The sequence below is a fragment of the Eptesicus fuscus genome, chromosome 11 (assembly GCF_027574615.1).
Source record: "Eptesicus fuscus isolate TK198812 chromosome 11, DD_ASM_mEF_20220401, whole genome shotgun sequence".
NCBI classification, from domain to species: Eukaryota; Metazoa; Chordata; class Mammalia; order Chiroptera; family Vespertilionidae; genus Eptesicus; species Eptesicus fuscus.
The window spans coordinates 1605977-1622198 of NC_072483.1; the positions used below are offsets into that span (position 1 = coordinate 1605977).

At 68.7% G+C, this 16222-nt stretch overlaps 1 protein-coding gene across 11 annotated transcripts in view; it reads left to right on the forward strand.

Moving 5' to 3' along the window:
• Positions 1-14823, forward strand: part of BIN1 (bridging integrator 1) — a 57778-nt gene extending 42955 nt beyond the window's left edge. For 2 of the 11 annotated variants that reach the window (XM_054723277.1, XM_054723278.1), the window contains 11 exons: positions 714-799; positions 987-1062; positions 2203-2285; positions 5950-6097; positions 7265-7393; positions 9942-10049; positions 11284-11391; positions 12092-12181; positions 12357-12464; positions 12737-12838; positions 14255-14823. In XM_054723277.1, coding sequence (XP_054579252.1) covers positions 714-799; positions 987-1062; positions 2203-2285; positions 5950-6097; positions 7265-7393; positions 9942-10049; positions 11284-11391; positions 12092-12181; positions 12357-12464; positions 12737-12838; positions 14255-14362 — 1146 coding nt within the window. In that variant the 3' untranslated portion in view covers positions 14363-14823. Of the gene's footprint in view, positions 1-713; positions 800-986; positions 1063-2202; positions 2286-4099; positions 4145-5949; positions 6098-7264; positions 7394-9941; positions 10050-11283; positions 11392-12091; positions 12182-12356; positions 12465-12736; positions 12839-14254 lie in introns of all 11 variants that reach the window. The other 9 variants (XM_054723280.1, XM_054723282.1, XM_054723281.1 and 6 more) reach the window with 6 other exon arrangements.
• Positions 14824-16222: the final 1399 nt, after the last annotated feature.

Genomic DNA, 16222 nt, shown 5'->3' on the forward strand with positions numbered 1-16222 from the left:
CTGTTTCCAGCTGTGCCTCCAGGAGAGCTGGCCGAGCCCTCCAGGCGGGGTCTGGTGATGGCCCTGCTCCTGGGGGGGGGGGCTGCTGCAGCTTTCCCCCGTTCGGCTCTGCCTGGGCCCCAGCACCACTGCGGGGGTGGAAGCGGCTGGAGGGCACCGGCTTGCCCAGGGCAGGGGGGGCTGGAGCAGGCTCAGGCACCCTGCCAGCTGCCCAGCTCCATGCCCTGGGGCCCTGAGGAGAGGAGGTGGGGGGGCCGGGAAAGACTGTGGGGAGGTGAATGCAGGCTGGTGGCTGAGACTGAGTAGAGGTGCCTTGAGACAGGGGCAGGGGTCCTGTGAGGGGACAGCAGGGCCCAGAGGGCTGGCAGCAGGCTGACACCGAGCCGGGGGCTCACAGGTGGGCAGGGTCCCCTGGCTGGGTCCTGTGCTCGGCCCCCGGCCCATGCCTGTACCTTCTTATTGTGCCTGCTCACCCCTCGTCCCCCTCCTGGGCCACCTGGCAGGAGAGGGTTCCCTTTGCCATGGCTGCTCCGCCCCCTCGGAGGGCCTGGCGCGGGGTCCCAGGGGCTGCCCGGTCCCACCCCCCTTGCCCAGAGCCCTGTCTGAGCTCGCTGGGCGGGAGGTTGGAGCAGGTCTTGGGGTGGCCTGGCCTGGCCTGGCCTCGCTCGCGGGCTGGGACAGGCGGCAGAAGCCATGACTGGTCCTGCCTGCAGGCCGAGGAGGAGCTGGTCAAAGCGCAGAAGGTGTTCGAGGAGATGAACGTGGACCTGCAGGAGGAGCTGCCGTCCCTGTGGAACAGGTGAGGGCGGGGGTGGCGCCTGCCCCTCGCCTCCTTCCCACGCGGCACCCACCGCGGTGCCTCCTGCCGGGGGTGCACGCCCCTCAGGGCCGTGCCTCAGGCGAGGGTGGAGCGCGCGGCGTGCACGCGGCTCTCCTGGTTGCCCGCCCTGACCTGTGTGTTCGTTCCGTCTCCGCCCTTCCCCCAGCCGTGTCGGTTTCTACGTCAACACGTTTCAGAGCATCGCAGGCCTGGAGGAGAACTTCCACCGGGAGATGAGTAAGGTGGGTGTGCGCGGGCCGCCGGTGAGCTCCCGCTTCCCCGCCGAGGTCCCGCGCAGGCCCCTCTGGCCCTGGGAGGAGCTCCCCATGCCGCCCCCCCCCCCCCCCCCCCCCCCGTGTGTGTGTGTGTGTGGGGGGGGGGGGAGGGGGCTGTGGGCGGAGCGCCAGGTCCCACGCCCCGGCCGCTCCCCGCGCTGCTGCGCAGAGCCGGCCCTGCTCCCTGTCCCGTTCTCAGGCAGCTTTGGCCCAGGGAGCTGTGTCCGAAAACGGCTTCCCAGTTTGTAGGCAAATAAGTAAATGGCTAGGATTTTCTCAGTGTTTAATACCCTCTCGTGTGTCTTAGACGTTGAACCAGGGCTGTTTTGTCTTTCCGAACCCGGTGTGAGAAGGGTCTGACGCCCCACGCCGTGTTGTGTTGTTTTCGCGTTCGTTTAACTGGGAGTTAGGGGGCAGAGCTGAGGGAGCCCCGACTGGAGCCTCCTCCCCCGTGCCCTGGGCGGGGGTGCCGGGGCCCAGGCCCGGCAGAGGGAGCAGCCCGCCTGGGCCTTCCCCGAGTCCCCGCGGCACGCCCAGTGGACTTCCCGCCGTGTTTCCCCTTCCCCTTCCCCTTCAGAGGCCGGGACAGCCTAGGAAATGGAAACGGAGAGAGGTGTTGGGGAGGAAACGCTATGGAAAGCAGGAGCAGGTGGATCTCTGAGCTTCCTGTCAGCGGCCCAGAGGGCCGGGTCCTCGGCAGAGACTGGGTGTGCAGGGCACTCCTGCCTGTGCCGGGCCTCCCCTGGCAGGGGCTGTGGCCTGGGAGCATCTCGGCAGGATGACCTAACAGTTCAGATCCGCCGTCAGTTTGAAGGGCAGCTAAACATTTCCAACAGTGCCAGCTCTGTGGGGCGATTTGAGAAATCCCTACGAGTAGAAAGAAAAGGAAAGATGGTCCCTGGAAACGGTGGGCAGGGCAGCCGCTTCCTCCACCTCGCCCCTTGGCCTCCTGGTGTGGGGTGTGGGTTCGCCGCTCCCACTGATGGGAGAGCAGAGCTGCTTCCGGCAGGGACGGGTGCGGGAGGGCTCTGAGGGAGAGGCAGAGGGCGTTGGGGGGTGGCTGTGGGTGGCTCCAGCGGCCCCCTACCTGGTTCTCTCCCTCTGCAGCTCAACCAGAGCCTCAACGACGTGCTGGTCGGCCTGGAGAAGCAGCACGGGAGCAACGCCTTCACGGTCAAGGCCCAGCCCAGGTGCGTGAGGCGCCGTGCTCCGGCTGCGGGGGCGTGGCCGTGGCCGTGGCCGTGGGCGGGCTCTGTGGCTCAGAACTCGGGCGAGGCTGGGGCAGGGCTGCTTCTGTGGTCACCCGGGTTTGGCCTTCCCGCTTGGCCTGCCTGTGCTCCGGCAGCAGGTGAGGGCACTGCCATCCCCGTGCCTCCCCTGGGGAGGCGCCCTCGCAGGGCCGTCTGCACACCACCTGAGCCCGGCCGACGCCCTCATCTGCGGGGCAGGCGCCCGGGGCTGTGCGGGGGGGTGGGAGGGTGTGGGGGGGTAACTGACCCCCAGGTGTGGGGCTTCTGGGAAGTCCTCTTAGAGCGGGGGGCGCCCTTCCCCCCCTCCCAGGAAGCCCGCGTCCCGGGCTGGCATTCCACACCCCAGCCAGGGTAGCCTTGTCCCGCCACACCGCCTCCGAGGAGACAGTTTGCTGAGGGGCAAGCGCGAGCGAGGGAGGAGGGGGCGGGAGGGGCGGCCCGTAGGAAACAGCAGTGCCTCTGGGAGTCTCCTTCCTGCCGGGCGGCCACCAGTGTGGGAGCCACAAGGAGCCTGGCTTTCCTGTCCGTAGGCGGGGCCGGCTCTGCTTCCTGGGTGGCCGGGTACCTGGGACTAAGGAGGGTTCAGTGCGTACTGCTGCCCTCTCCTCTGACAGTAACACACATGTGCCTGGCTGAGCAGCGCTGGGGGCGGCGGTGGAATGAAGGCCAAGGGGGACCCCCAGGTGCCTCCCTGCTGCGCTGCTGGCCAAGGGGCTGTGCGGCGGCCAGGTGGAGTGGGGGCGGGGCGGGCAGTGGCCACCCTGGTCACCACCCTGGTCACCACCCTGGTCACCCGGAGGGGAAGGCGGGCTGGAGGCTGTGCGCCGCTTCCCCACGGGGCCTGCTCAGGCCCAGGGCTGCACCGGCAGCGGGCCCCCCCTCCGGACACGGCCCCCCCCTCCGGACACGGCCCCCCCCCTCCGGACACGGGCCCCCCCTCCGGACACGGCCCCCCCTCCGGACACGGCCCCCCCCTCCGGACACGGCCCCCCCTCCGGACACGGGGCCCCCCTCTGAACACGGCCCCCCCTCCGGACACGGCCCCCCTCCGGACACGGCCCCCCCTCCGGACACGGGCCCCCCCTCCGGACACGGCCCCCCCTCCGGACACGGGCCCCCCCTCCGGACACGGCCCCCCTCCGGACACGGCCCCCCCTCCGGACACGGCCCCCCCTCCGGACACGGCCCCCCCCCTCCGGACACGGCCCCCCCTCCGGACACGGCCCCCCCTCCGGACACGGCCCCCCCTCCAGACACGGCCCCCCTTCCGGACACGGACCCCCCCCCCAGGACACGGCCCCCCCCCTCCGGACACGGGCCCTCCCTCCGGACACGGCCCCCCCTCCGGACACGGCCCCCCCTCCAGACACGGCCCCCCCTTCCGGACACGGACCCCCCCCCCCCGGACACGGCCCCCCTCCGGACACGGCCCCCCCTCCAGACACGGCCCCCCTTCCGGACACGGACCCCCCCCCCCGGACACGGCCCCCCCTCCGGACACGGCCCCCCCTCCGGACACGGCCCCCACCTCCGGACACTGCCCAGCCCGAGTGCCCTGCAGCTCACCAGCCTCCGCTCATCCGTCAGCACATCGGTGGCGGCCGGGGCAGCCGGGCCTCTCCCGGCCCCTGGGTGGGAGGGGAGACTTGGTTGTCTGCAGCCCCCGTGTTAGTGGCTCTGAGGATGGCGGAGGACAGGCCAGCCCACAGCCCGCCTTTCCCCGGGTGAAGGCCTCCGTCCCGTCCGTCCCACAGAAAGAAAGCTAAACTGTTCTCCCGGCTGCGCAGGAAGAAGCCCAGGTACCGCACGCGTGCTGTGGGGCCGAGGCCGGCGCCCGGCTGGGGCCCGTGCATGCCTCCTGCCTGCTCCGAGGGCGCCACTAACCCTAACCTGCCCGCCGAGGGGTGCTGCCCGCGGGGCGGAGCGCGCTGTGCCGTGTGGAGTGCGGCGGGGCACCGGGTGGAGGGCGGGGGGTGGCGGGCAGGCGGCCCGAGCCGTGTGTGCGCTGGCCGGCCTTTAACCGTGGCCAGAAAGGGGCCGGGGGGCGCGGGCAGGGTAGTGCTGACGTGCGTGCGCCTGCCTCTGCCCGCACACCGTTCTTCCAGGAGCACACACCGCCAGGACACGCACTCACTGACGGGGCGTGCCAGCCGTGTCTCGGGCCGTCCGCGCCCGGGCCCCTCCCGGGACCAGCTTCTCTGTGCCCTTCTGGAGCCCCCTGCGCAGGCGGCCGCACACGGCGTGTGGCTGCATCTGGGTCCGGCCAGGGTGCCTGAGGAGCTGGAGTCTTTTTTCTTCTTTTTAAAAAATATTTTTTATTGATTTTTTTACAGAGAGGAAGGGAGAGGGATCGAGAGTTAGAAACATCGATGAGAGAGAAACATCGATCAGCTGCCTCCTGGCACACTCCCTACTGGGGATGTGCCCACAACCGAGGTACATGCCCTTGACCGGAATCGAACCTGGGACCCTCCAGTCCGCAGGCCGACGCTGTATCCACTGAGCCAACCCGGTCAGGGCAAGGAGCTGGATTCTTAATTGATTCCACTTGAATGTAAACGTGCACAGCCACCGGGCTCGTGGCTAGTGTCGGTCAGCCCTGCCTCAGCGTGTCTGAGCACAAACACAGGGTTTGCTCTCGGCCCTCTGCACCCACGCAGAGGCCTGTGCACACAGCTGCCTGGTTCTCGTGCTGAGCAATGTGGCTCAGAGACCTCACCCCCCGCCCCACCCCTGGGCTGTAGGGCACCCTCTGCTCTCCCACCTCCATGGCCTCGGGGGTGTCCCAGGTCTTCCCAGAAGGGCCCGTGGGAGCCAAGGTTCGGAGACGGTGATGTGCGGGGTGGGTGGAGGCGTGGTGTGGGCAGAGGGGCGCGGCGCGGGCGGGGAGCCAGGCATTCGGGTGTGAGTGGGGGCAGGCGGGAGGCAGCGAGGCCTCAGCGGCCCAGCCGGGGCACAGGAGCTGATGTGCGGCTGGTGGGGACTCACTTTGCCTCTAGGGTGTTTGGCTTTCTCCTGCTGGCGAGCTCGGGCCTGTGAGGCCACTGGGCTGCCCCGACCCCTGGGGACCACAGGCCCCCAGCTCAGGGCTCCCCCAGGTGCTGCTTCCAGTCCTCAGGTACAGGGACACGCAGCTCACACGTGGGCACATCACATGTTCCTAGTGAGTCCATGTGGACACTCCTCACACTCGGGTTCACACACGGCTCTACATGCACACACACACATACGTGTTCTCTTGCACGTGGACCCAGGGCATCTGCACATGCACATTCGTCCCGCACACTGCTGCACATGCTCACACACACACGTGTTCTTGTGCACAGGGACCCCAGGGCATCTGCACATGCACACCCCTCCAGCACACTGCTCTACATGCTCACACACACACGTGTTCTTGTGCACAGGGACCCCAGGGCATCTGCACATGCACACCCCTCCAGCACACTGCTCTACATGCTCACACACACACATGTTCTCATGCACAGGGACCCCAGGGCATCCGCATGTGCACACCCCTCCCGCACACACCTGCAGATTTGCACACGTCCTCTTTGGCGCCAGCACCTCCCTGCACTGGACACGCTCTGTCTTCCCTCCGCAGTGACAGTGCCCCAGCAAAAGAGAACAAGAGCCCTTCGCCTCCGCCAGATGGCTCCCCTGCGGCCACCCCTGAGGTCAGAGTCAACCATGAGCCCGAACTGGCCAGTGCGGCCGCCCCCGGGGCTGCCCTGCCCAAGTCCCCGTCTCAGGTAGGCGTGGTCTCGGTGGCCGGTCCCCGCTCCTGCTTGTCTTCCTGCTTCATTGTGGTCCCCCCTTTCCTAGTTCTGCTTCCTGCCCGGGCCTGGCAGGTTTGGAGCCAGAGGCTTTGCCCAGAGCGGGCTGAGCCTGGCATTGTTCTCCCTCTGGCCTGCCTGGCCCCGGCCCACCTTGATGACCTGGCCCTTGCAGGGGCATCTGTACTGTTTCTTTCCTCCTCACTGTGCCCTGGCCCACGGCAGCGCCCCCCACCCCCGCCCCTCGGTTTTGGGTGGCTTGACTTCCTCCATCTTCCCTTCCGTGTAAGACACAGGCTCAGGCCCTCAACCAGAGCACCAGGTCCTGGGAGGCGGCCGCCGCGCCGTCCTGGCCTCTCTCCTGCATGGGACAGAGAAAGGGCCCAGGGAGGGCTCTGCGAGGTGGGCGGGCTCCGGCCCGCTCCGGCGGCCCCTGCCCTGCCCCTGCCCACCAGGCTTCCAGTGGGTTTCTGCGGGGAGTTGGAAGGGGGGGGAGGGCGCAGTGTCTATGGGCCTGTGCCCCCCCCACCCGACAGTGAAGGTAACAGTGACGAGAGCCCCTCTTTGAGCGGCACTTCCGCGTCGCCTGCATCGAAGCTGACAGTCGCCTGGGAGGCAGACTGGCAGCCCCGCTGCGCTCTGTGAGGTGCTTGAGGCTCCCGGTGGCAGGGGTGTGACTGCCTTCTGTAGCCTCCTCCGGGCCGGCTCTGGGCCGCAGGTGCCTGGAGGCCCAGCTGAGCTGAGCTCTGCCGTGGAGCAGTGCGGGGCGAGGCCGCGGGGCGAGGCCGAGGGGCGAGGAGGCTGGGCGGCTGCTTCGCAGCCCCTCACCTGGCGAGCCCTCCTGGGCCACTCCCTTTCTCTTCCCTCGTCTTCTCTCCTCTCACCTCCTCCCCCCTTCCTCCTCTCCCCTCCCTTTTCTCTTTCTCTGCACAGCGTGTCGGACCTCCTCCCTCGGGAGGGTGGTGGAGGGTGGTGGGTCCTGGGGTCTGTCGGGGAGCAGTGACTCCTTGCTTCATCTTCCCCAGTTGCCTGGGTGCGGCCATGGCCCGTGTGTGACTAACCTTGGCTTTGTCTCTGTCTGTCTCCCCAACCCCTGTGCTCCCTGCGCCTCCCTGCGCGGCCCCTCACCCGCTGTGGACTCAGCTCCGGAAAGGCCCACCCGTCCCTCCGCCTCCCAAACACACCCCATCCAAGGAGGTCAAGCAGGAGCAGATCCTCAGCCTGTTTGGTGACACCTTTATCCCTGAGATCAGCGTGACCACCCCCTCCCAGGTCAGCCGCGGCCGCCGCGGCCCAGCTCTCCCTCCTCTTGCTCTCGGGGGCGTGCATGGCCTTCCCTCCATCCCACACCCTGTGCCTCTGCCTCAGGAGCCAGGCATTAGGCCAGAGAGATTGGCCCTGCGCCTCCCTTCACTCACTCATTCGTTCACCCGTGCTTTCATCCGTCATCCCTCCTCCATCTCTGAGCATGCCCTGTGGCCACCTCAGGCACGGAAGCAGGTGGGCCTAGCGGGTGATCATCTCAGCAGTGCCTCCTGGCGCCATTGATGCTACGGCTGAACGGGTGGGAGCATGGAGGCCTTGCCAGTGGTGGTGGGGGGGTCCTTCCTGGGGCAGGTGACTGCCAGGGGCTGCAGGCAGAGACAGCCAGGAGGCTGAGTGGTGGGCCGGGACTGGAGCTCGTGTGCTGAGTGCGTGCCCAGCAGGACAGCAGGAGGGCCGAGCGGAGGGTCGCTCTGGAGCGGCCTACACCAACACGCAGCGCGGCCAGGGAGTCGCCTTCTCTGAGCCTGGGTCCTGGGCGAGGCCTGGTTCTGTGTGGACTTCCGGTCCCAGGCTGTGGTGGGCCCGGGTTGGGGTGCTGCTGCGGTGGCCCTGCCTGGGGCACTCACTTGGACTCCGTAGCAGCCTCTCAGAGGCCGGGCGCTGGGCAGAGCGGAGTGAGCACGGGGAGAGGTGGTGGGTCTGAGGACCCAGGCCGGGCGCTGGGCAGAGCGGAGTGAGCACGGGGAGAGGTGGTGGGTCTGAGGACCGTGCTCTCTGCTGGCAGGCTCTCGGCGAGTCCCCAGGGAGGACTTCAGGTCAGAAGTGGGAACGTTCAGTATGGGTGCTACGTGGGTACAGGGGAGTGCCTGGCCCGGCCCCGGCGGCGTGCGGCCTGTCCGTAGAGGTGGGGACGCCGGCCGGGCACTCCTGAGCGCAGGGAGCAGGCTGCTGGGCCGCTGGCCGCTGGAGTGTGCTTCTGCCCGTACCCAGCTCTGTGAACCTGGCCGGGCAGTGCCCCCACTTCCATAACGACCCTGGTCAGTGCCCAGCCGCCCTCTGAGGGGTGTCCAAGTGCCAGGTGAGCTGCGGGCCTGCCCTGCAGCCAGACCGCCTGCCCGGCGCGTCGGTCTGCACGCTCACCGCACACTGCCCTGCTGCCCCTCGCTCTCTGCCCGGCGGGAGGGGAGTGTACACCGGGGGGGGGGGTGTTGCCTGGGGCAGGGCTGGTCCTGGTTGTGCGTGGCGGGGTGCCAGGGGTGCTGGGCTAATGGGCGGGAGGACGTGGGCTGCCCTTGGCCTGGCCACCGGGTCCCTGGAGCATGTGGCAGCAGCTGCTGGGGCCTGGGTGACTTCTGAGAAAGGGCGGGTGTGGGGCTCCAGGGGAGGGAAGTGGCTCCCGCCGGCCAGTGGGAGCACCCAGAGGCCGCACCTGGCGTGTCCTGGGCATGGGTTCCCTCAGAGGCAGGGTTGTGGGGACAGCAGTGACACCCCCCCGCCCCAGGCTCCCTGGGCAGGGTTTGACCTGCAGGAAGAGGCAGGGGCTGGGCTGAGCCGGGCAGGCCCTCCTGTCCAGGACGTGAGTCTCGTGGCCTGGGCGCTGGGCGAGGGGGGCCTTGTCCCCTGAGCTGTGGGGCAGCGGCACCAGGTGCTCTCAGGCCGGAAGGGCTCTCCTGAGGCCACACCTCAGCTGAGCAGGCTTCTCTGGGGAGCCCCTTCCGCACACCCCACGTCTCGGAGGACCTCGAAGGCAGGGCTGGAGGGCGCTCCCCGTCAGTGCTCGTGCCCATCGAGACGCAGAGCTGGGCTGGGCTCCGGGGCCTGCGGCCCCCAGAGGGTGAGGCCAGGGGAGACCCTCCCACGGATGGAGGGTGCATGTCCCCCGGGCCCGGTGCTGGGGGGCCGTCTTCTGCAGGCGGCTCTGGGGCTGTGAGGCCCCCCCCTTACAGTAGGGCTGGGCCTCCAGCACGCAGGGGCCACCGTGTTCCCGTCTCCGGCTGTGCCTGTCACATGCCCATTCCTGAGCTGCGCCCAGACCCCGCATGGTCATCTCGGGGTGGCTGGGGTGGGTCTTCCCTTTGAAACAGGTGCCGCGGGTGTTGGGGACCCACCTTCATGGTTGGGTTCCGCGGCAGTGGGTCTGGCTCGGCCCTGTCCTCGCTCCCTGGAGCTGGCTGGTGGGAGGTGTCACACAGGGTGGACGTCCGTCCGGGGCCGCGCGGGAGACCGAGCCCGTCCGAGGGGCCCTGTGGCCCTGCCCAGCCCGCGTGCTGCCTGGGCTGCCGGGGTGTGTGGTGAGGTCCCGGGGGCCGGTGGTGCAGGAGCGAGAGGCAGAGCCCGCGGCGGGCGGGCTGGCGCGGCCTGGCAGGCGGGGGCCTGCGGCTGGGCCTGATGCGGGGCCGGGCCTGTGGGTGGGAACGTGCCAGGGTGTCTGCGAGGACGTGCTGCCCGTGAGGGGCCCTGTGTGCGCGGCGCCCATGTGCCCGTGCCGGCCGCGCCCGCCTGTGCTGTGCTTTCTCCCTCACTAACTGCTTCCTCCTCTGCCGCTGCCGCCCAGTTCGAGGCCCCGGGGCCGTTCTCGGAGCAGGCCAGTCTGCTGGACCTGGACTTTGACCCCCTGCCGCCCGTGGCGAGCCCGGTGAAGGCGCCCACGCCCTCCGGTCAGGTTGGTCCGATCCGCCACCACCTGTGTGCCCACCGGCGTCTGGGCCGCTGGGCTCGCGTCTGCCCACCGGCCGTGGGGCCATGGGGGCCCAGGCTCTGCTCCCACTCCCACTCTGCCGGGTCCTCGCCACCTCTGCTAGTCCCGGCCGCGGGGAATGGCAGGGAGCAGGGCTGGGCGGGCCCTGGGGGAGGGCAGCTGGCCTCACCTGGCAGCGGACGGCTTCTCCCAGCACCCACGCCTCTCCTGGCGGCAGCCCTGTTGGGGTGTTCCCTGGCCTGGGGTTGCAGTCTCCTGAGAGCTGTCCAGGACTCAGCCTTCTGGGGACCCAGCCCGACTCAGGCTGACCTGTGCCTGCTGGCTCGAGGGCCCTGGGTGGGCATGGGGTGGGGTCACCGGAACTGCTGGCCTGTCCCCCTAACTCCTGTGCTAACTCTGTGCTTCTCCCTCTGTGCGCTCAGCCCATCCCCTGGGACCTCTGGGAGGTAAGCCTGCTTGCTCGGCGCTGGTCCCGGGCCACTCCTCCGCATGGGGCCCCCATGTGTGCACACACAGCTGCGTCTCCAGCTGCTCCTTCTCTTCCGGGGGCCCCTGCCCTGCCAGCCCCAAGGGAAAGGGCTCCTTGTTTCACTTGAGAAGGGTCCTCCCAGCATGGCCCGGTGTCAGGGCTGTGAGGGCCTCCACCCCGCCAGCGGGGCGTCCAGGAGGGACACGCTGCCCTTAGGCTGGGCTGGACTTCCCGTCGGGAGGCCTGGGGTGGGGTCTTGGCCTTTGACAGGCTTTCTGTCCTCAGGGGCCACACGGGGCCGCATCGGGGCTTTGGGGACAGGCGGGTGGGAGGGGAAGGAGGTTGCCGTGCACATGGTACCATAACCTGGCGGCTCTGGCACGAGGCTCCGAGGGCAGGGACTGCCGTGGAAGGGGCTGGCGACAGTGCCGCGGCCCAGGCTCGGGCAGCGGGACAGCCCATAGAAGGGCTGACCTCCGAGGGCCGTTCTGACGAGCAGGTTTCAGGGAGTGCCGAGTGCGGTGCGTTCCCACCTGCCTGCCGCTGGCGGGGGACCCAGGACATGGAGGCAGGTGCCCCACAGGGTCGGCCTCTGTCCGGGCTCTGGCCAGCGCCCGCGCCCTCTGCCAGCACTGGCGGCTCATGCCTGTCTCTGTCTCGTGCCCTGCCCACCACCTTCCCTCCCTGCCTCCCGCCCTCCCACCCATTCTCCTTGGTGGCCATCACCAGCCCACAGAGGGTCCAGCTGGCAGCTTACCTTCCAGGGAGCCCAGCGCTGCCGAGGGCACCTTTGCTGTGGCCTGGCCCAGCCAGGCGGCCGAGCCGGGGCCTGCCCAAGTAAGTGCCACCAGCCAGCCCCCATCCGCCCCCAGAATCTGGGGGTGTAGCATGGAAGAGGAGCATAGAGGAGGGGCACAGGACGGACACGCTGCGTGAGCCAGAGGGTGAAGCAGGGCCCCGAGCCCGTGCCCCGGGATGGGGCTTGTCACTGTGTTCGGGTGGCTGGCTCAGAGCAGCCCTGCCCCGTCCCAGCCCGCGCGCAGGCCTCTCCCAGGGGAGGGAGAGCATGGAGAGCACCCACCGGTTTAGGGTGAGAACTTGTCAGAATTTCCTCGCTTACTCCCCCTGCACTGCCCGTTCCCCGCTGAAGAGCGAGGAGGTGCGGATTGCTCCCAGAGCTGGAAGTGGCCGAGTGTGGGAGCTGGCCCAGGGCAGCCTGGCTGCAGCCAGGCGGCATCCCCGACCTTGCCCAGGCCCCCATCCCGGTGCCCAGCCTGTGCTGCGTCCTCTTCCGGGCGCAGCCTGGGGGCAGGTGGCCAGGCAGGGCCGCGGGAGCCGAGGCTGGGCCCGAGCTTGGGCCTAAGGGCGGGCCTGTGAGGGTGACATCGGGGACAGCTGCTCCCCAAGCCCAGGACCTGGCTCTCCTCCCTGTGCTGTGCAGTGACACTGGCCAACCCTAGGCGCCACGCGGTGCTGCCCCCTGGCCCTCCCTGTCCGCGGCGGCCCCGTGTCTGACCCGGCCGCGTTTATGTTGCAGCCAGCAGAGGCCTCGGAGGTGGTGGGGGGCACCCAACTTGCGGCCGGAGCCCAGGAGCCCGGGGACACAGCAGCCGGCGAAGCAGCCTCGGTGAGCCCCGGGGCCGGGCCCCGCCTCTCCTCCCGCTGTCTGTCTGTCTGTCTGCTGCCCGCCTGCCTGTGCCCAGCCCTGTGTGCTGCAGTTCCCGTGGGGGCGACGCAGGCAGGTTGGGCTCGCGCCCCCCTCCCCCGCCCCCCTCCTGCTCACGGACCGTGCTCCCTCCCAGAACTCCCTGCCGGCCGTGGTGGTGGAGACCTTCTCCGCAGTGAACGGCACGGTGGAGGGCAGCAGCGGGGCTGCGCGCGCGGACCTGCCCCCGGGGTTCATGTTCAAGGTAAGCCCCGGCCTGACCCCCAGCTTGCCGGCCACTGCCCGAGGCGTCCTGGGGGTGGGGGCACCCCTGTCCAGATGGGAAGGCAGGCTATGTAGTTGGCCCGAAGCCGCCTGGCTCCTACAACGCCTGCCACCCACTGGCGAGCTAGCGCAGCGTCCCCGCGCTCCTGGCCACCGCGGCCCACGGGAGCCCCCAAGGCCTGGTCCGGCGCAGGCTGCAGGGGGGCCCAGGCCCTTCGAGGCGGGTGTGCAGCTTCCCGCCAACCCCTGCAGGTGCAGGCCCAGCATGACTACGCGGCCACCGACACGGATGAGCTGCAGCTCAAGGCGGGGGACGTGGTGCTGGTGATCCCCTTCCAGAACCCCGAGGAGCAGGTGGGCCGGGCTTCGGCGGGCGGGCTCCCATCCTCACCTGTCCTCATCACTCCCCCTTCCCCGCCTTGCTCCCTTCCTCCGTCCCTCCCCTCCTTCTGGTCCCCATGTCTCTCCTCTTTCCCCACTCTCCCTCGCACGCACGGTGCCTGCTCCTCCTTGTCTCCCTCAGGCTCCGTCCGCCTCAGCTCTGCAGGCTCCTTCTCCACGCTTCCCTGCCCTGCCCGCTTCCCTGCCCGGCCCCGCGTTCCTCCTCCTCCCGGGCAGGGCCCCTGGCCCTCCCTCCATGAACCCTCCTGCTCTGCTTCCTGCCACTAAGGGGCCCTCTCTGTGGCCTGCCCGTGGCCCTGCGTGCCGCCCCCTCCAGGCTGGCTCGCCCATCCACATGGGACTCGGGCCCACAGGGCAGTGTGTGTTCTCTGCAGGACCCCTGAGCACCCGCTGCGCCCCAGCGTTTCTCACCCGATGCCTGTCAGAGCCGCCTCCTGCGTGGCTTCTCCTTGTCTGCCTGTCCCCCGGGGCAGGGGACGGGGGGAGGGAGAGCTCCGTGGGGCCGGGCCGGCGAGCGAGGCGCACTGCCTCCTGGGCTGGGACGGCTGCTGTGTGCCCTGGCTGTGGCCGCAGCAGGACTCTCACTGTGGGCGTCGAGTGGCCCTTTGCGCGGTGTCGGTAGGGGGTTGGGGGTGCCCTGTTGATATCCAGGTGACATCTGCGGTGCCCAGGGGTCCTGGTTGGACTGACCTACGTCCGTGGGGTTTAATTGACAGGTGGCTGAGGGTGGGAGGAGGGCTGGTTTGGAAGGAGGCCAACTTGGGTGGGGGTCCTGGGCGGGCTTTAGGGCACCAGGTACTGACAGCCACACGGCTGGGAGTGAGTAAAGGGTTTCCCGGGCCTGGTGCCGGGTCAGCTGGTTCTCCTGAACCTCAGGTGTCCCTCGTGGGCCCGCCCTGCGCTGAGCGGGGTTTTCAGAAGCAGAGTCCTGGCCTCTGGCCCCTGCCTGGCGTCTGGGCCAACGGAAGTGGCTCAGATAGATCAAACGACAGAGCGAAGTGATAAGGATGTGGGTGGGCACCAGGTGTAGCTCAGCCGCAGGCAGTGACGGCTCAGCCACAGGCCTGGGGCCAGGGTCTGGGCCCGGGAGGCTGTCAGGACCTGGGAGGGGCCAGGACCAGGGCAGAGGCTGGTGGGATGGCCTCAGGTCACTCTGGAAGCTGTTACTGGTCCAGCTCAGTATATGGTCCTGGAGCTGTTCGGGGAGGTCTGGGAGGGTGGCAGGAATGCTGCCTGGAGGAGGCGTTCTTTCGGGGGCTGACAGCTAGAGGAGGGGACATCTTCCCAGCAGATCCCCAGCCACACACACCCTGCAGGGTCCAAGCACCCTCCTTGGCCACTCGGTCAGCCTGCGCTCTGCTCCCTCAGGACGAAGGCTGGCTCATGGGCGTGAAGGAGAGCGACTGGAACCAGCACAAGGAGCTGGACACGTGCCAGGGCGTCTTCCCCGAGAACTTCACGGAGCGGGTTCAGTGAGGCCGCAGTGGCCATGGCGGCTCTGGTGTGTGAACACCTTCTCCCAAAAAGTGTGTGTTTTTTTCTTTCTGTTTTCGTTTTTGAACTTTTTGGAAAGCAAAGGGAATCGAGAGGAGAGACCTGAGCCGAGAGGTGTCTCCCGAAGAGGAGGAGGTTTTCCGAAGAGCCGGTTCCGGCCCCTAGTTGAGTTCCTGGCTGCCGCCACCCGCCAGCGCCTTTGGGGTCCGCAGCCGCCGTGTGCCCGGCCCAGGGTGGGCCCGGGGCTGCAGAGCCGCCGCGCTTGCCTGAAGCTTTGGCTGAGCCACCTGGGCAAGGGTCCTCCTTTCCTGCCGCTGCTGGGGGTGGGGGCCAGTCTCCCTAGACACCTTCGGACCCAGACCACTGTCTGGCCTAGCCCTGCCCCGCAGACGTCTGTGTGCTGTTTGAAAATAAATCTTAGTGTTCAAAACAGTGAAACCAAACCCGGCAGAAGCGCTCGGAAAGTGTGCGTGTTCCTCTCCATTCCTGTCTCCTGTGCGTTGTCACGGTTACCTGGGCAGCAGGCTGGTTCCTGGTTCCAGGGCCCAGAGCCCACAGAGGCTCCGCCCCTCACCTCTAGCCCCTCGCCCCTGACGGGTGGTCCTGCTGGAGGCTGGATGGGATGCAGATGGCAGGAACCAGGGGACAGCGAGGGGAGATGGGCTTGCAGAACCAGCTGTGCCAAGAAGTCTGCTAGGGCCCTGGCCGGTGGTCAGTGGTTAGCGTCGCCCAGGGACCGAAGGGTCTTCGGTGCGATTTCTGGTCAAGGGCACATCCCTCGGTTGCAGGTTTGGGGGGCGGGCGGAAGGCACCAGTTGATGTGTCTCTCACATCGATGTTTTTCTCTCTCTCCCCCTCCGCTCTCTCAAGATCAATGAAAGAATAAACTCAGGTGAGGATTAATAAGAAGCAGTTTGCTAGGTGCCGCCCTGAGTGATGTGATTTAATAGATGTGAGAACGGGTCAGGGGCCAGGGTTCTGTGTCAGGTGAGGGAGCAGGCCCGGGGAGGCTGGTTTGTGGCTCCCAGGTGAGCGGTGGGTGGGTCTGAGCCTGGGCTGGGCGCACAGGGAAAGCCTGAGCCTGGTGCGTGGGGCCCACGCTCGGCCCCAGCTTCTCCGTCCAGTCCGTGCAGGGCCGACGCCAAGGTCAGTGTGTGCCGGAGACACGGCCCAGGTCCCAGAGGGACACCTCGCCCCCCCACCCCCCGCCCTCCTTGTCCCCGCCGCCTCCTCCTCAGAGCCTGTCCCACCACTGGTTCCCAGCCTCCTCAGCCACGTGGAGGCTTGTGGAGGAGGCCCCGTGTAAGTTCCGGGGATGGAAGTGGTTCCCCTGGGCGCTCACCGCTGGGGAGCGAGCCGTCCCGGCCGCAGCAGCTGTGACCTGCGTGTGCAGGAGGCTGGAGGGAAAGCCTCCGGCTTCACCGGGAGGAGGTGTCTGCTGAGCCTTCAGCGTCAATGGGGTCCCGGGAGGGAGGCTCGCTGTAGGCAGAGAAGCCAGGGAGGAGTAGGCTGGTCTGGCGGGAGGTCACGTTGAGTTGGAGAGGCCTGTGGGGCTTCCGGCTCCTGCTGAGGGGCCGCGCTCAGGAGAGGGAGACCCAGGCCAGGGGCAGGCGGAGGCGGAGGCTTTGTGCCTGAGGCTGGGGCTGAAGCCTCCAGAGCGGGTCGGGGGCTGGGGTGGCGGGTGAGAGGGTGGCCAGGAGGGCGAGGCGGGCTCTGACGTTGTCGCAGGCTGTCCTGCGGACATCCCTGAGGAGGCCCCTCAGTGAAACGGGAGGATGAGTAACCATGGGCACAGCTGCCTTCTTCTGACCCTGCTTCCGGCCGGACCGCACTGCTGGGCAG